The sequence below is a fragment of the Anolis sagrei genome, chromosome 4, assembly GCF_037176765.1.
Source record: "Anolis sagrei isolate rAnoSag1 chromosome 4, rAnoSag1.mat, whole genome shotgun sequence".
Classification (NCBI taxonomy): domain Eukaryota; kingdom Metazoa; phylum Chordata; class Lepidosauria; order Squamata; family Dactyloidae; genus Anolis; species Anolis sagrei.
Window position 1 is genome coordinate 161,800,026 of NC_090024.1, and position 20,365 is coordinate 161,820,390.

The 20,365-nt window shown below is 36.3% G+C and overlaps 1 protein-coding gene across 2 annotated transcripts in view; it reads left to right on the forward strand.

The window, feature by feature from the left end:
* The window catches only part of LRRIQ3 (leucine rich repeats and IQ motif containing 3), a 57,647-nt gene extending 47,361 nt beyond the window's left edge, over positions 1-10,286 (forward strand). For both annotated transcript variants that reach the window (XM_067467821.1, XM_067467822.1), the window contains exons 8-9: positions 250-967; positions 5,755-10,286. In XM_067467821.1, coding sequence (XP_067323922.1) covers positions 250-967; positions 5,755-5,968 — 932 coding nt within the window. In that variant the 3' untranslated portion in view covers positions 5,969-10,286. The remainder of the gene's footprint in view (positions 1-249; positions 968-5,754) is intronic.
* The last annotated feature ends 10,079 nt before the right edge of the window (positions 10,287-20,365 follow it).

Sequence of the window (20,365 nt, forward strand, 5' to 3'; positions counted from 1 at the left end):
TAAAATGTCTGAAGTGATTTCAACAATTCTAGTGAGAAGCCATCAAAATGAGTGCCAGATAATTTTGTTCAACATTTTTTCCATTTTTAAAAAGGAACGAATAGTGTAGGTAGGGAGTGTAGCCTTCAAGCTCTGAAGAATGAGGAACAAATGTACTTTGTTGACTGAGGTATACTTGTGTGACAAAATGTTGGCAACTTGAAAATACCTTGGAAAATAATGATATGACATTACACTACTTCTTTTTAGAGCTCTTGGATGAGACAAAAACTGAAATGGAAGATGAGATGGCAACTGCATTTAGACTTCCAGTGCACAGAATGCCTTTTTATTCATTGAGGAAGGAGATGCAACGATATCAAGATGAAGAAAAAGGATTTTTCGATGGTGTCTATCATATGCGATACTTCGCACGTCCTGTACCACAAACCTTGCCTATGCTTGAACCAGGAAGCATTGACAAGAGGGTTTTTGCCAAAGCATTTGGATCTGTAAGACTCCTCCCCTTGTGTGCCATTGACAAAGCATATTGGCAGAGTCATAAATTGGACATCCAGGTTAAAAAGGAGCGGGAAGCTTTGCGGTTGCTAATGGCCAAAAGTGAAGCTAAAGAATACGTTAGCCGGTTATATGAAGATAAAAAAGAGAATGTTCAGAAGAAATATGAAGACGACAAAACAATGACTAATCATATTTTGAAAGAACACAAACAGGAAAAGGCAATATTAATTAGTAAAATGAAACTCAAGTATAACAGTTTTTTAGAGAACAAGGAGAGGAAGGCTGCAGACAACACATTCATTCAACATTTCAGCACTCAGCATACTTCTTTGTCAAAAGGTTTAATAAGACTTGATGGTGGGAGGAAACACGACCAATTTGTGCGTGAAAAGAAGCATTTTGTTAAAGGAATAACAAATGAAGAAAAAAAGCGCAAACAGAGAGATAAAACAATTCAAATGGAGAAGTATGTATTAAAACACAGTTTCATATATATATATATATAGGTGTGTGTGTGTGTGTGTGTGTAATTACAACACAAATTAATAATTTAAAGTGTGTATATGGGTTGGGGGTTGGTATACAAGTGACTCCCTTTCTTGTAACAATTGGCTGTTGCTAACTCATAACTAACATGCTTATACCTAGTATCTAATCCTACTACTGAGATCCGTGCATTTCCCCATTTATGTTTCATTAAATTGATTAACTTAATAAATTAATATATCCCAAACATTCTTAAAATTGTTCAAAGATAGCTCCTTAGTTAATATCACAAGTTTTCCCATTTCGGCCATTTCACATAACTTAGCCAATCTTCTGTTATCAGTGAATCTATATTCCACTTCTGAGTATACACAGTATTCGCAGCTGTAATCATATATTGAAGAACTCTCCCATATTTCATCTCCAATTGTTCATCTAACATTCCCAACAAATATAACTCTAGATTTGTTTCACTATACCTTCCATCATCATATGGACCTCAGTCCAGTATCTCTGGGTTTTCTTGTATGTCTGCCACATGTGATAAAATGACTGATTTTTCTTTACATTTCCAACAGTTATTCTCAACATTCTCATATATGAAAAAAAAATCTGGAGTCACAGACCACCTGTATATCATTTTTATAAAAAAAAATTAAATCTTAGCTTAAGGTGAACTTCAGATTTTTCAATCATAATTTTTCCCACTGTTCGACAAGCAACCAAGAACCAATATTCCATTTCCATTTTATCATACACTTTTCACTGTATCCTCTTCCATTTCAATTCCCAATAACATTTTTCTACACCTTTACTTCATGTTGCAAAATCCATAAAGGCATTGCAAAAGGAAATATCTAATCCATACTCTTAATAATTACTTTCTGAAAGCTAAAGTTTCTTCTTGACATTAAGTGTAGTTGTGTCTGACTCTGGAGGGTGGTGCTCATTTCAATTTCTAAGCCAAAGAGCTGGCCTCCAAGGTCCTGTGGCCACCATGACTGCATGGAGTGGTCGTTACTTTCCCACTGAAGCAGTAACTATTGATCTACTCACATTCGCATGTTTTTGAACTGCTAGGTTGGCAGAAGCTAGGGCTAACAGCGGGAGCTCACCCCGCTCCCAGGATTCGAACTGCTAATCTTTCAGTCAGTAAGTTCAGCAGCTCAGCAGTTTAACCCATTGCGCCACTGGAGGCTCAATTACTTTCTTAAAGTAAAGGTAAAGGTTTTCCCCTGACAATAAGTCTAGTCGTGTCTAACTCTGGGAGTTGATGATCATCTCAATTTCTAAGCCAGAGAGCCAGTGTTGTCCATAGACATCTCCAAGGTAATGTGGCTGGCATGGCTGCATGGAGTGCCGTTACCTTCCCACTGTGCCACTACTTAGTGCGTATTAAAATATTCGTCAGCCTTCCCTTTTTTATACTATAAAATTTATTTATTTATTTATTTATTTACAGTATTTATATTCCACCCTTCTCACCTCGCAGGGGACTCAGCGTGGATTACAATGTACATATACATGGCAAACATTCAATGCCATAGACACACAACATATATAGACAGACACTCAGAGGTTATTTAACATTCCAGCTTCTGGCCACCAGGGGAGCTGTCGCTTCACCATCCATTTGTGACACTGATGAAGTACTTCCTCATTCTTTGCATACTTGCTGGAGATTTTTATGGCCTCGTAAATCAGTTAAATTAGCCTCCTCACATAAGTGGTACCTAAATTTCCTACTTGACAGATGCAACTGTCTTTCAGGCTGCAAAGGTCGACAACAAGCTACACAATTTTGGTCAGAAGCTCACTCCGACCTGGGCTGGTTTCAAACTCATGACCTTCTAGTCAGTAGTGATCTTAATTCAGCTTACTACCAGCCAGCTACGCCACAATCTTTCTTAACATTTTCAAAGATTTCTCCTTAATTAACATAGTAAGTTTGTTCATTTTAGCCAATTCACATAATTCTTCCTTTGCCAGTGATTATATATTCCACTTCTAGGTATATATAATTATTGCATCTGTAATCATATATTGAAAAACTCTTCAAATGTTTTTAAAATTATTCTAATTTGGTAGTGTTTAAATGGAATATTGCATTTCATATTTTTGAAAGTATTATAATAATTTAGTGGAACTTTGTTTTTACTTTTGCTGTGAACTGCATTGTGTCCTATGTATGTTATATAATCTTTTCCGTTTGCTACCACTTTGTTAGAATTCTGTAGTGTTTTGTGTTTTTACATTTTGTTAGCTCTTTGCCCCCAGAAGTTGCAATATTTTAGCTTTTTTTCATCTTTGCTCCAAAAAAATGTTGTATGTCAAATTAGGAACTATACCTGAACCATCTTTTTGTCTTTAATTCATGATATTAGTGACAGGTGGGCAACACTACAACTTCAGGAAGTTTCCATTTGCTAACCTAAAGTCAATAAGTGATATTTTGTTAAGTGTAATGTGAACTGACAGACATCTTTCTCCAGTCCGTCTACATTTGGTTGCCTGTACAGATAAGAGGAATGTACGCGACCTAGAATTCCATTTTTGCTGCTTTTGGGTTTTGTTGAGAACAAATTAAATTCATTTTCAGTCTTTTCCACATTTCTTGTTACTTTGGTTAATGAAACTGAGGCATAAAAATCAAGCATAAATGCAAATGTGAATGTATTTGTTTTATCTTTACATAATTGATTACAGTTTAACAGTGAAGTAAGTTAATGAAGAAAATATCAGTCTTGACTGATATTTGCTCCTTTGAAGATTTTTGCAATCTGTGGCCAAGGGAGCAAAAGTAGGGAGAAAAACCAGGTTTTGATTATCGTCTTCCACTGCTGGTATTCCGGATCTTACCCATAACATCATGGCACAAATACAGAATTGTTTTCTTAAAGAAATTTAGCATTTTGATTTTTGTTTGATAAGAATTAGCTCATTATATGGCATTGGACCCACCAGCACAAACTACAGCTCATCTAGTCCATTTCCTTATCATCATCCACTTCCAAAAGGCTATGTATTTGTATGTAAACATCACACCATGCTTCTATTATAGAGGTAAACACAGTTAATTTAGAGGGTTTTCGGGAAGTTTTCCATCAAGGCACCAACCAATTCCAGACTACCTTAGCTTCAGAACAGTGACTGCAACATGTGCTAAAAACTAGGGTGGCTAGGTGTCTCTTATTATCAGGGATGTCTCCTATTTGAGGGCTGTAAATCTTTCCCTTGTATATGGCCTGCACAAAATGCCCCCAGACCCTTTATTTCAGAGTGTGTGCCCTTCATATAGAAATGTGTGTCTCATGTAGTTTTTGACAATATGTTAATTTTACATGGAAATACACAAGCAAGTTAACATTAATATGGTCAATTTGATATTTATGAACAAATTGTAACAGCCATTTCAGGAAGATGTCAAAAGCGAGTTCTCACTTGGAGTGGATTCTAATCCCTTGCGCGTGGTCTGGCAGTATGTCAACAAATGTTGGCGTATAAACAGAAAACATTTCAAGCATATACTTATCTCTTCACTCTGCTTAAAATAAAACATAGAAATACTTGGGAGTTTGATCAATTCTCCCTTTATTCTGTCCCCAAGGTGTTTGTGTTCTGTCATGTGTTAAAGCAGGGATCCCCAACTAAGGCCTGTGGGCTGGATTTAGCCTTCTAAGGTCATTTCCTGGCCCTGGCTCTGAACTTTAGACTTAGGGTCACCCTACATCTGAAACGACTTGGGCACACACAACAATAACAATCCTAATTTACTTGACTATCTCATCAGCTAAAAGTAGACCCACACTTCCCATGGAATATTGGTAAGTTTATGTTGGTTAAACTGCTTCTTCATTTTAAATATTGTATTGTTCTTTCATATATTTTTTGCACTACAAATAACATATAAACAGGGTTGTTCTGAGTTTTCCATGCACTGTGGCCATGTTCCACAACAACCCAGTGATTCTGACCATGAAAGTCTTCGACAATACATTGAACATATATACAGTGTGCATAGGAATTCATTCATTTTTTTCTAACCTATAGTCCAGGTCCCTAGCAGTCTGAGAAACCATGAACCAGCCCTTTGCTTAAAAAGTTTAAGGATCCCTATGTTCAAGAGTCTCAACACTAAGCTACAGTGCATTGATCTTCTCTTCCAAGAGAGCCACCGATTTGCACTTTCTGAAAGCCTAGTTAGTGATGTTTTCTGCCAGGTGCCAGTCATCTTCCTCTTTCAGATGTCTCTGTTCTCCAGGCATCTATTGCCTCTCTTGACACACCAAAATTGCAATTTCTACGGTCCTTTACTGCTATTTTGAAATCCTGGCAACCCAACCCATATTTTATGATCATTGACTTCACTGAATCGAAGATCTGGTAAAGTGACATTTTGCAAAAATAAATAAAAATAAATAAAAAGTAGCCAAGCCTGCATCCTTTTTAGTAACATTTGTACCATCATATTTTTTAAAGTATTTTTTTGAAAAAGAAGCAGCCCGATGTGTTCTTTTCAAATGTCTAAGTTGCCGTTTTGGTATATCCTTTATGAGAGCTGATAATTTGTAATACAATATACTTTTTCAATGGAGAAGTAAAAATAATTGAATTTATACATGTTACCAAGTCCTATAGATTATAAAGAAAGTATAAAATGTCTTCATGCTGAATACATTCAAGATTTTGAGATCTGACTGCCAGTCAAATGCAGTTACAAGCAATGAAAGATTTTGAAACTGTCTTGTTTTCCACTTCCTTCCCCAGGCAAAAGATGTTACAAAGACAAAATATGGATGAAAAATATTTTTATAAATGTCTAGCTCATGCAGTGGCTAATGAGAGATTTGAACAATCCAGAAGGAAAGTTAAAGATATGAAGATACCCAGAGTGAAACTCCAGTACTCACTGCCTGTGATTGGCAGTTCTGGATTTGCATTGCCTGTACTACAGTATCCTGGTTTAGGAGGTAATGAATAATATGGACAGCAAACATAAATCCAGTTGTGACATGTTATTTAAATTGTACAGACAACACTTCTATTTTGTTATAAATGTATAGCCTGTCTATCTTTGAACTGTGTGTATTGCTTTTAAGATATCCAGAAAAATAAGAATCTGATGATTAGACACAAATACATAAACATGTTTAACCATTTCCATATGAAGATAACACCGTTGTAAAATATTGTGCTAATTGTTAGCAAATATCAACCTATAAGCAGAAAACATTTCAAGCATACATGCAATTACCTTTGTACTTAAGTTTAAAATTAAACGATTCGATGCCATATAAAAATAATTGTGAGAAAATTCACCAGTTGCTAATGTAGGCAAGTAGCATGAGTGCAATTAAACATGTTGACTATCCTTATTGCTGACAGGATTGCTGGAGCTTTGCCTCAGTAATTCTTCAGTAGCTGTATATTGAACAATGCCATAAGCCATTAGCTCTGGATAGAAAGTATTTTCAGTTACTCTCTGGCTATGCCTAATGCAATAATTTGGTCCCAGCTGCTAACTTTCATTAACACACTGTGTACTTTGATTAGTTTCATTAGCTGCTTTCCTACGTGTAATTAATTATGGTTCAAGTTGATTCTACTTAATTCTTTGTATATATATTTCTGTGTGTGTGTTGCACACAGGGAAAGAAGAGCTGAACAATTGCCAGGAGAGATGTGAGGTCTTTTCTTGCGTCTCCCAGCCCTGAAATGAAACCCCTCTTTTACCCACTCTCTTACAAAGAGTATTATTTTATATATGTTGAATGGAGTCTTGGGATTTTAGGCATGGCCTTGCAAGTGGTGGGAAAATGTTCTTTCCATTTAATGAGGCTCTAGTTGACTTCATCTGATACTAGAGACAAACACTTTTTAGTTTATTGTAGCCAAATTAGCCTTAACATCATACATGCAATTTGCAATGAAGAAAAAGTGGCAGTTACAAAGAGACAATTTCAGAACTATGGGATTTTTAACTTTTTTTCCTTGCTATGATCCCAAACAGGATGAAGGATCAAAACCACTAATTGCATTACAAAGCAATGTTCTCTATAGGTGGCAAGTAATGCTGTGCCCTTTCTTCCCTTTCTGACAGTCCTCCATTTACATCATTTCATCCATTTCTCTTTCCTAACGTAGATGTCCTGTTTCTTTTCCAAACCAATAAATATTATTTTTATTAGTTTGGAAGTGCAGATATTCACACTCAGTTTTGCGACATAACAGCTCTTTTGCTTTTAAATCTGAAAAATCTTGCAATTCTATTTTCAAATAGCAGTAAATTTATTATGAAACATTTGAGAGGAGCAGGTAATGAAGGAGTACATTCACATTGTCATTCTTAGAAAATGAAATGTGAGGTAATCTCAGTCATCCTGTACCATGTATTCTGACTTTTTATTGTCTTTTTAATGTATTGACTTTTAATTTAGTATGATCCCTTTTCACTATCCATGCCATCTCCTCCTATGTGTGATCATTCTTCAACTGCAATACTTTACTTTTATTATCCTCTGAGTGAAATGCAAATCCTGACAACATTTCACAGTTTGGAATTTATCTTAAGCTGTAGAACTTTTCAAACTGTATTGAAACAAAACAAGGATTTCTCAGTTAACTGTCTTGGCCAAAGGAGATACATGCTAATCATAGAGAAAGATTGGGCTATGTAATCTCCTTTAATGGAGGGTTACATCCAACTGGAGTTAAAGCAGATCCATTAAAAGAAATGGGATTTAAATAAGTCATAACTAATACATACTACTGATTTTAATGGCTCTCCATGAAATACCAACACACAATGAAATTCTGTTGTAAAACAGAATAGAATCAACATAGCCTCAGTGTACATTGAAACAGACATTGAGTTGAACAAAAGACCTGAATATACTTTGCTAATCATATTACTTTTGTGCTTCTCTTGTGATTTCTGGGAGCCCTGGGGAAAGCTACAACAAAGGATCAAAGCATTGTTTTTTAATGATACTTTGGAGAAGAACAAAGACAGAGTAGGGTGGGAAAGTGGGGAGGAGAATGCTAACAAAGGAATGTGATTTCATAAAGATTATTTAATAAGTTATAAGGTCAGCAAAAAGAGTTGGAATAAATTAAACTACATGTTACTCTTATCAGAGGGAGGAGAAAAATAGAGGTTAAACTCTCACTACATATCGTCCTAAACTTTGAGAATTACCAGGCTGTAAAACAGAAGCACTCGTTTGTTATTTACTTAGTATTCTGTTGTTATTTATCACTGGTCAGGGGAAATCAATATCGATTTTAACTTCAGGTGTTTGTATATTGTTTCACATTTCCAAGGGATATATTGCTGTTTTTTTTTAAAAAAAATTAAAACACCAATGACTCTGTTCTATTATCATGCTAGTTTCCATATCTGTCTTGGCATCCAGCACATCTACATATGGGACATTTATTACATTAAGATGCAGAATGACATAAAAGGGATCAGTGACAGTTAAGTTACCACCAGAACTGTAATAACATCATCTTCCTGTGAAGGAGAATGAATGCACATGTTCATTCAGATGTGCAAGGTTAGTTTCTTCCAAAATTCATCGAGAAGATTGAGCTGATTCTCCAGGTGTTTTATGAATTCATATTTTGATTACTGTGATGATGTATATAGGTTTATGGTGTAGTTTTAGGGCCAACTTGTACTACTGCTGTTTTTGATTGGTTTGTTTTAAAGTGTTGAAGGGATTTCATTGGCTTTTGTGTTGTCATTATGAGATACTTAAAGTATGGGGAGAAAGCAAAATACAAATAAATGTTAATTCTGTCTTCTCGGAATATATTTCTTTGGGATGAATTTTTCATGATGTAACTTTTTTGTAATAAATTGCTGGTGTTTCTATGAATACAAGCTAATTGGATACAATGGTTTGTCCAATGCCATGTGAACATGAAATTCAGTTGACAGAAATTTGGAATTACATACTTCAAAAGGAGACAAATCTGATTATAACTCTTCATTTTGTTCAAAATTTTCCTATATGTTCAGTGTGACATTCCACATCTACCTTGAATTTTACTGCAGCAAGCTTCTCAGAGTACACAAGGTGTAGTAGATATTGTGTGTGGTCATCACACTTGATGGAGTATATAGAATAAATGTATTGAATGTAAGGTATTCCTGATGTTTGTGTGTTGCAAAGTAATTGTGGGGCAGCTCCTTTTTGACTCAAGCACATAGCAATTATTTCACCTCCAGAAATCTGTGTTCTCCACTACAGATCTGCTTCATTGATTGCTAATTACTTGGTATCCTTCCTGAGAATAAGTACTAGTTCAGACCCAGAACTACAGTTCCACTGACCATGTGGTCTTGTTATTTAACAGGAGAGTACTTCCTAGCATTTTCTTCTGTAAGTTTTTGGTCCAAATGGTATTATTCTTTATTTACCATTTTTAAATTATTGGAACTGCTTTCATTTTTTTAGTACTTTCCTTTCAAGATTAGGGTTTCTCGTGTGCTTATCATTCTTAGGATTATCTATTTTGAATTCCTTATATCGTTCACCAGAGTCCTTGTTATTCCACTGTAATAAATGTTGAGTGATTTACACATTTCCACTTTCAATATATGTGTGGCTGTCTAGATTTCTTGCTCTTTTATTGTCATAGATTTCTTAAGCCATATTGTGTTCTCTCCCAATCTCTCTTTGTTTTTACCCAGCTACCTTTCTTTTGTCTCCTGCCAATACCTCCATGCTGCAAACCAATTAATGTACAAAAAGCAACAGCATTCCCCCTTGTCTTCTGAATCCACTGACTTTTCAGGTTATGTTGTGATTTCAGTTGAGGAACCTGATAATAGGTAAAAGTTAATGGCACCAATATATTTCCATTGAGTTGCTACTAATATCTCCTACATCAAATGTAATTTGGTTTTAAGAGGTGCCTTATTTGAAGAAAACCCCCTCCCTTTGAGGAAAATGGTAGCACACAGGGTTTTTGTTTACTATATATCTTACCTGTTACCTGTGATTAGTATGACAATCAAATTGTGTTGTTAACTCTGTAGAGGGCCGCTGCCCTTTTTGCATTGTAATTTTAAAAAATTCATGCAGTTACTAGGAATGCTACAATGTATATTTTACTCTTGTATTTTCCATGTATTGTGGTTTTGCATGCTTAATATTAACAGATATGTCTCTATAATTTCCTTATTATTTTATTATGATTCATCCCCATTAGTAGCTTTGATTTGATTACTCATAATTAGCACTTTCTCTTTTTGGCATAAATTGAATAAAAATGTGATTTACATTTCAGATTTTCTGCTTGATATTCTTCCCGCTCAACTTCAGAAATGCTGTTTTTATCTTCAGGTATAATTCTGAAAGCTGCATGTTTTACTAAGTATCACATTATATGCAGATTTTATTGTTTACTTGCCATATGCTTATTTCTGCAAGTATTCCATCTATGTAGGCCATATTTCCCCTTCTATTCTCCCTAGCCAGTAATGTCAGTATTATAAAAGCCTAATTGTTTCTGCAGAAGATTAGGAATTCCCATTTCCTGCTATTCCATCTAACTCTGTTTATCTGGAGCGAAAAAAGTAGACTCAAAGTGTCCTAAGCACACCTAGATAGTGTAAATTATTTATTTCCCCTAGAACAAGCGGCAGAGCAACTTTGGGTGATGAAAAGGACTCACATCAGGTTGCCCCCCCCCCCCCTCACCCTTAGTGGGTGTCTCAGGAATCCAACAATAAATTGTTCTAGATCAATAAAATGTCCGTATTTACCTAACCTTTTCTCTCTGACCTCTTTATTTCATGTTTGGTGTTTAATAAGTGTGAACAAAGATGAAACCAAATAATGTGTACTTGAAGCAATATTCACAGAGCTAGACTGAGATGTCCTGCTGCCAAAGGAAGAATTGGTTTACCCTCTTCACAATTATAACCACAGAAATGAACTGAACTAAACATTTTATTGTGTTTCAACAGTGAATTCACAGCTGCTTTGAGACTTCTTTGTGGAGAGGAAAAAGTGTGGCATAATAATAATAATAATAATAATAATAATAATAATAATAATAATTTGAATCCCTACTCAGCCATGGAAACCTGTTCTCAGCCTCAAAAGGAAGGCAAGAGAAAAGCTCCTTTGAACAAATTTTGTCAAGAAAATCATTAGATGGGTTTGCCTTATGGTCACCATATATCAGAATTTACTTTAAGACCCACAAGAAAACAATGTGTCATAATGTCTCCTAAGGTAGCCTTTGTTGACTAACTAGCTGTCTGATGTTGTCATCAACCAAGTTGTGGAGAATAGCTTGTCAGCTGCTGTTTGTCTTTATAGACCTGACAGAGGCAAGACTTGCCTAGTCTTGTGACTCCCTAGTCTTCACAATTTCTGGTAAGGTCAGATACTCATATCCAGATCAGGTGCTGCCAGTAATTCCAGGAAGTGACCCACTTCATGTTATGTTCATCTGTGCTCCATACCACTTTTTTTTTATACTTAAGATGCTTGTTTTTGCATTCTCTAGAATGAATGATGTATGAGCTTTATTTCCTTGTATGAGGGGCTGCTAATAAGTCTTTGGTTTTGTGTTCTTTTTTTTGTTACTATAGTAATGAATGTTTCATCACATGGAAGCTTTATGTGTCTAATATATGTTTTCAAAATTTTGTGTTTGTAGCTTATGGTAACAGTAATTTAGGCACGCAGGAAAACAAAATGGTAGAGTCTAAGGTGATATTCACAGCAAATGAGAGCAGAGGAATGATATAATTCTTGTTTCTGCAAGGAAACTCCATGAAGGATATTCATGGCGATATGTTGCAGACATTGGGGAACCAATGCCCTTCATATTCTACAGTTAAGAGCTGGGTTGCCAAATTTAATACGGGCCACTTCAGCACCAATGATGAGGAATCTCCTGGATAACCAAGTGTGCTGTCGCACACTGGGCCTGTGCATAAGACTGTAGACAGGACATAAATTCTGTGTGCCCCACGGGATGCTGGGGCTGCCTCAGATTAAAGGCCCTTGGATTTCCTTAAAACAGAGTCTTTAGATTGCTTAAAGGTTCAACAATGTTCTTTATTAATGAAAACAAACAGGTACTTTAAAGCTTTCTTAACAGTCTATTTGCTCTCTCTCAATCTTGTCCACAGGGAACAGGCACTATCTTCATAAACTGTATTTTAGCTAATAGGGAAATCCTTAACTTCTAATCTGGGCAGTCTGTCTTTGCCTCTGTTGGCGTGGAGCCGCTGCACCTGGTACCAACTGCTTCTGGCTTCCGCTAGTGACCCTTACCAAGCAGAGCTTTGTAGACTTCCAGGGAAAAAGGAGTTCAGGTTTCAGTGATGGCTGACTGAAGTCCCTCAGCGAAGGAGCTATAAGGCTGTATATCTTTCAGCCAAGCCGTGGGGCTGTATATCTCCCCAGCCAAGCTGTAGAAGACGAAGCTTTCTACAGGAGCTCTTGGTATTATGTCCTGCATGAAAGGTTTCTCTGTGTGGACTGAACCCAAAAAGGGGGCGGGATTAGGGAACCTAACTATAATTGACAGGTGGCTTGCCCTATGATTGCAACCAATAGAAGCCACCTATCTGCAGAGTCCCTGAAACTTAGGACTACAAAAAACATTCAATGCAAAGCAAACAAAATTGGAGCTCCTGATGCAGTTGTCCGTGCACACCAAGAGTGGTTGTTGTTCCAGAGATCATTGATGTTGTACACAACCTCATACTGGAGAATCGGCAAATTTCAGCTAAAGGAATAGCAGACATAATGGGGATTTCTCGAGAATGTGTTTGTTTCATTATCCATGAACATTTGAACATGAAGATGCTATCTGCAAAGTAGGTCCCCAAATGTTTGACAACAGATCAGAAAAGCATGTGAGTGAAAACTTTCCGGTCCTTTTATCAGCGTTTCCGAACTGATAAGAACTTCCTGGATCAACTGGTCACTATGGATGAGACCTGGATTTATTTGTATAACCCTGAAGCCAAGGAGCAGTCAAAAGAGTGGAGGTACCGTGGTTCTCCTCGTCCAAAGAAGTTCAGGGTGCAAAGATCAGCCACTAAGGTGATGATGTCTGTGTTCTGCGATAAGGAGGGCGTGCTGCTAATGGACTACCTTCAAAATGGTTCCACCATCAATGCAAGGTATTATATTGAACTTTTGGACCAATTGAAGGCAGCTTTGAAGGCCAAAAGGCACAGCAAGCTGTCCAAAGAAATCTTGTTCCTGCAAGACAACACCTTAACTCCCAGTGCACAAGCGACCATGGCAAAACCGGTGGAGCTAGGCTTCCACCTGGTTGACCACCCACCTTATTCACCAGGTCTAAATCCATCTGACTATCATCTGTTTCCAAACCTGAAGAAACACCCCAAGGATACCAAATTTCACACCATTTCTGATGCCATGGCTGCTACAGATGACTGGTTTGAGGCACAACCGAAATCCTTTTTGCAAGGTTTACAGAATGTGGAATACCGATGTAAGAAATGTGTTGATATCAGTGGAGAGTATGTGGAATCAATGTAAAATTTCATCTTCCTATCTCATTTCTTTCTGGGTAAAGCCAAAGATCAGCACCCCCTCGTATAAACTTCAGTCCCTCCTATAAAAAGGCCATTACTTCTCTTGCAATTGTTAAGTGACTATTGGTGCAATTGTGACTCCCTAGTCCTTCAAAAACAAACTTAGGGAAAGTGAATAGATGTGTTCAAAAGGTTGTTTTTATTACATGCGACATACTTTGTAAAGTATCAGAGATGAACTAGTACATGTTAGCATCAGTCTTTCAAGAGTTTCTATTGCAACTTACCAATTTATCCATAGTCTCATAACAGTTTATTATACTTGGTTTTTTTAAAAACAAAAATACAAGGCCATACTCTCTTTTCCTCTCTCTTTTTATTTCAATAGCATTGTATTGGAATATGAAAAAACGAGCATGTGAATATGAAACGTATTCATATGTCCACAGTGGAATTATGTCAAAAATGTAGACAGAGAATGCTTTCCATTGCTGAAAGCATTAATGTGCTAACACTTTGGTTTGTAAAGAAGGAATTATAAGCCTGCAGCCACTGTAATACACACCTTCTTGGCCAAATTATAAAGAATGCACTTTCTGCTGCTGCGAATTACATTCGCTAACAAGTACTTTTTTGTTTTCAGGATTTTGTAAATGGAGGGGCGCATTAGAGTCAATGGCAAATATATTGTTTAATCTTGTTTTAAGTCTTGCATCTTGGTTTTTTTAGCAATGTCTTTTTTTTAATTTCTGTAAGTTGCTTTGAGTCCCAATCTGGGGAAAAATAAGGATAAAACAGCAACAGAAATGTTGGATTGCTTCTGAACTTGGTCATCACTGACATTGTATCAAGTGTTCTTAGTTGATATTGCTAAAAAGGAGAAAAGATGTGGTTGGATTTGTTTTTAACCATTTTGAAAAACCAAAGAGAAGGCCATTGTGGAAATTGTATTTCCAGGTGCTTCTCAGTGACTGTGCAGTGAGGGTCATGGACAATGATCTTTCCATTTTCTAGTATTCAATGTTCCTATGGTGCTCTGCTTCTTTTTAAATGCTATTCAAAATATGTTGCGTTATGAGGAACAAACTTGGATGTTACATATAGGTGCGGGTCTTAAATCCTATTTCATTATTATTACTCTTTTATTTCTTACCTGTCATTCCTTGTGGCCTGAGACAGGTTACATCACTAAAAAGATATTTAACTATTTAACACAAGTTTCGTCCCTGGGTTATAAACATCATTTCCTAATTGGTTCTATCATAGAACATGTAAAAAGTTTATTTAATTGCAAAAACTTTTATTTTTGTGGGACATTATTTTTATTTATTTATTTACGCTATTTCTATCCCGCCTTTCTCAAACTCAAAGGTGACTCAAGGCGGCTTACAACGTGGCAGCCATTCGATGTCGTAACAATGTGTAGTATATAATTTAAAACATTTAAACAAATTTCTAAACTCATACACTAAAACCATTTAAAACATACAGAACCAATGCCTTCTATGTCCATCATGACATCATGCAGCACGTTTTTCTATAGTTTTGCAGTCTCAACCAATTCAACATAGTTTGTGGTAGCCACAAAAATGAAGTTTTCACATCACTAAGTGTATAAGAAGTAGTAATTACTCCTCTTTTCCTACCATTTGTCCTCTTGTACCTCAATCTTCCAGTGACTGCTTTTCATTAAAAAGAAAAGTGTATGTAGTGGCAAGTTTTGCCCAAAATTAGTATTTTGAAAGACGAATTCTGACTAATTTTAAAGATAGAAACTTATGTAAGCAGCCTGGGAGTCATAAATGCTTGAATGCATGTGTTTCCTTTGAGAAATTAATGTTTTATTCAGTGTTTATGTAGCAAAGTAATAGTCTAATACCACTAATTCTGCCAACTTGAACCATTTTGTTCCTGGTAAGGTCATGTTAATTTTCATATATACTTTATACTCTAATGCAACATGTGAAATAGGAAAAACCTTGCTTAATATGACAACAGCATGTTGTGACCATGTCATAGAAGATAAATTAAAAGTCCGGGAGGTTGAATTAATGTCTCTTAGCAGAACAAAAGGATATTACAGGCTTCTCTTCTTTTCATCACCCATACCTTTCTTGCTTTAAAGAAAAAAGAATTAAGACGGGAGTCTATTCTACCATTCCACAAACATATTTCATGGATGTATGAATGACACACTGACAGTTGATATATCGACTGTTTTTTCCTCATTCATGAATTAATTCTTGACATAGAAATGTTGAATGGAATCTATTAAGTAAATCCGCCTACTTATCCCTTACATTTATAGTGCAAGTATACCTAAGTAAAAGCACATAAAGCTGTCTGATCTTGGATGCTAAGCAGGGTCAGCCTCAACTAGTACATCCATGGGAGACTACCAAAGAAGACAAGGCTCTGTAGGCCATTTTTCAGAGGAAGGAGCTAGGAAAACCATCCCAGTATTCCTTGCCTAAAAAAACTCTGTGAAATCCATGGTGCCAGCAGGTGACATCAACACATATACACATATTTCAGTTAACAAAGACAATCCTTTTTATAGTCTGCCTAGTTCTTGCATAATCTCTTGGTCTTTTGTATAGTTTGGAAGGGTTTTGATTTTTGTTTTATAGCATGGATCTTGAAAGGGTTGTGAGGGAATTCTGGAGAACAACATTTTCTGGTATTAGGTTGCCGCAGATGTCAGTACTGCAGTAATTTTTTGCTGGCAAAGAATTGGATGTTGCTGTAATTGAGCCTCTTGTATCTGTGTGTGGCAGCCTACACCAGACAAGGTTAACAGCAGCTGCCACCAGAATCTCTTACTGATATTTGTAAACTGAAAGAGACAGACATAATAGGGAAGAGCTAATATCCCTACCCCACCAATAGTCTCAACATAGATTTGTCACTCATTAACAAAATAAAATTCAAAATAAAAGTGAAGGCTTGTGAAAAAACAATATTGACGTTGGATGGATTTTGGAAGAACCTTTTTTTTCAAATGGAAGAATCTTTCAAATGGTCTCTATAAAGTTCAAAATATTTTTCTTTACTTATGCAAGGTATCCTGACCTGGTTATAAGATTTCACATGTGGATATTGTTAGTTTCGATTAAAAACATGGCTGAAACTTGTTGAACTTTTGTGGAATAGGAACCCTTCCCTAACCTTTTCCTGTTCTTTCTGCCTTTGGTACCAGAGTTTGTCTTAATGAAGTAACAATCAGGAACACATCTGCTTCATTAGGTGAAGTTGTCCTGTAGAAATGTTCTTGATGAGTTCAGCAAGGCTATACTGCACAAAATAAGCAAAAGCCAGACTCAAATTTTCCAAAAATGCAGGTAATTATCACATTGTATTCTATTGCCAAGGAGCCACTTGTGGCACAGCGGGCAAAACCACCGAGCTACAGAAATTGCTGACAAAAAGATCGGCAGTTTGAATCCAGGGAACAGGGTGAGCTCCTGCTGTTAGCCCCAGCTTCTGCCAACCTAGCAGTTTGAAAACATGCAAATGTGTGTAGATAAATCGGTACCACTCGGGCAGGAAGGTATTGGTGCTTCTTGCAGTCATGCTGGCCACATGACCTATGCTGGCTCTTCAGCATAGAAATAGAGATGAGCACCACCCTCTAGATTTGGATACGACTAGACTTAATGTGAAGGGGAAACCTTTACCTTTTATTCTATTGCTATTTTCCTTGAATTTGGAAATTCAATTTGTTATTTCTAGAATGACTAGAAATGTTGATGTTTTCTCTGTGAAGAATCTCCAAATTTGTTTTTAATTTCACTTTAGAGGAAGTTTTGGTATTTCTAGGAACTACCATTGCAATTGTTATTACAGTCCAAAAGTGTAATGTAAGAAAAATATATCTTTATGCTGTAGCTTTGATTTTTAAATATGAATTTATATTGGACTTTCCAGTAGATGGCAGCATACAGTCAGCCTTTCTAGATGTTAAGACTGAGTAAATTACAAAGAAAATACCCCTTAATTGGGAAGGAAATGGCCACAAGTATCCCAGTGATTCTAAATATCTAGTCATTAAGATGCCGTTTGCTTAAAGTATCCATGTTTCATACAGTCACAAATATTTGATTTTAGTATTAATAAACAATAGTAAAGGTTGGTACAGAACTGTATATTAATGGGATTTTTTTTTTTGTAAAATTAATCTTCCGTTTGCCTGATCTGAATATATTTGTTTGTTTTTGTTTTGTGTTAAACTATGTTGTGCAAGAAATACTGCAGTAAAAATGTTTCTAGTCTAATTTCCTTTAAAACAAAGCAGCAAACAGTGGCAAAGCATTGTAGCTACTTATAGGTGCTTTTGTTTTGTACAGATGAGATATTCAGATAATTAAAATATACCATTCTTCTCATTCGTAAAAATAGAACATGTAAATTGATTCTGCTATCATTACATGAATTTCCTAAACAGATCTACCTTCTATATAAGAGTATGTGCAAGAAAAGAAAACTACTACAAATTTTGAGATTTTCACTGCATACACATGGATCAAAATAGAGACAGACATCACAAGTTAGTAAATGACTCCTCTAGACTTGAACATGAACTTGTGCATGTTTTGAGATATATGAGTATAAGTGCTCCTTGGATCATGGCAGGAATATTTTTCAATGAGGCTATGCATTTCATATGCATATAGAGAATCAAAATGTACATATTAATCTCTTTTGGAAATTAATTTGCTTCCGACAAATATAGAAATATTACAATATAAATTCCATTAAAAGGTTAACTAGTTCTTAAACAGCAAACAATGCTAGGCATATGGAGAAGAAAAGGAAAAGGAAGGTGAGAACGAAGGATTAAAACGGCATTATTATCTTTAAACAGTAGAACCACTTATTATGTAAACTTGTTGGGCACAGTGTCAGTTATATGCAAAAAAAACTTTGAATTCCATAGAATCAAATGGGATGACCTGACAATGCCTACAGAAATGTTTTCTCTAGGCTTCCAGCATGATTCTGTGGTCAACTTCTACTGGAGGCTGATCATAGAATTGCATTGAAGGCCTAGAAAGAATACTTCTCTAGGTATCTCTGGGTCCTCCAATACAATTCTATGGCTTTCTTCAGCCAGGAGCACAAGCCATTGTTCATTTTAGGAAAGAAAAGAGGGCTCTATATTATATGTAAAAATTGTGAAATCACAAAGGGTCCAAAAACAGAGTCTACATGGCACAAAGCCTCTTCATGCATATGTGCAAATACATAGCCGCTTGAGTTTCAGTTTGGAGAAAAAAAGCAGGATATAAATAAACATAAAACTAATAGACAAGTCAACTCAACTTTAAGACCCATCCCATCTCCCCTTGTGAACTTGAGGTGGCATAACAACAACAACAATGATTTTGCAACAGCCGCAAAACAAACCTCTATACAACTTGAATTGATTACAAAAAAAGCATTTGACTTACTGTCACATTGTTGGATCATCAAATTTCTAGATGCCATCGAGGTTTGTGAAAATATTAGAAAGTTCACTGAAAATGCAATGAAACAATGGAAAACTGAGTTGTTTGTGGGCAATGGAAGCAATGGAATAGTTAACATCAAGAGAGGAATTTTCTAGGGCAATTCACTGTCACCACTGTTGTTCATCACTGCAATGATCCCATTGTCATTAAATCTACAGAAAACAAACTTGGGCTACCAAACAGCACGAAATTCACCAAGAATTTCCCACTTGCTGTACATGGATGATCTAAAGCTTTATGGAAAATCAGAAACTGAAATCCAGTCACTGACCAACACAGTAAAAAATCTTCAGCACTGACATCAATAGAGTTTGGCCTAGACAAATGTGCCACAGTGGCATTAAAGAAAGGGGAAAATACTCACAGCGAGGGCATAGAAATACCAAACAGACAAACCATAAAATGCAACCAGCCTGAAGGCTATAAATATCTGAGCATACTACAGTTGGACAATATCAAGCATAAGCATGTGAAAAATGTAGTCAGCAAAGAATATGTCAGAAAGGTTTTGAATAGCAAATTAAATGATGGAAATGCGATCAAGGCTATCAATACTTATAGGTGCTATCAATACTATAGATGTGGTGGAGGCTCCTTCTTTGGAAGCTTTTAAACAGAGGCTGGATGGCCATCTGTCAGGGGTGATTTGAATGCAATATTTCTGCTTCTTGGCAGGGGGTGGGACTGGATGGCCCATGAGTTCTCTCCCAACTCTTTGATTCTATGATTCTATAATACCTGGGCCATCCCCACCATCAGATACACTGCTGGAATTGTGAACTGGACACAAGCAGAGCTGGATGATCTGGAGAGAAAAACAAGAAAATTGGTGACAATGCACTACTCATTACATCCATGTAGTGATATTGATAGACTTTACCTGCCCAGAAAATCAGGAGGCAGAGGGCTTCTGCAAGTGAAACAAATGGTAGAAGAGAAACATGCACTGGCAGATTATATGAAAGGCAGTCAAGAACCAACATTGAGGGAAGTCAATACCAGTAAACTGCTTACGAATTTACTGTACATAGTCTCAGATAGGAAGGGAAAAGAAGTGTGTTGGACATAACAATCCTGATGAAAGAAGTCCTTTTTGGATCTCTGATTATCTGTTGCCAGACAAAATGCTCCTTGCTTTGGGAACTGACACATTTGCGAGAGACTTTTAAATGTAGTGTTCACAAATGCACATATAGCATGTGAGTAAGGTACACCTGAATTTATGATGGAGAAACATGCAAAAAAGGCAATCACATTCTGGGAAATATCTAAAAAAATGTGTACAAATTTCATGTGAGAAGAAAGCAAAGGTGTGCAAATCATA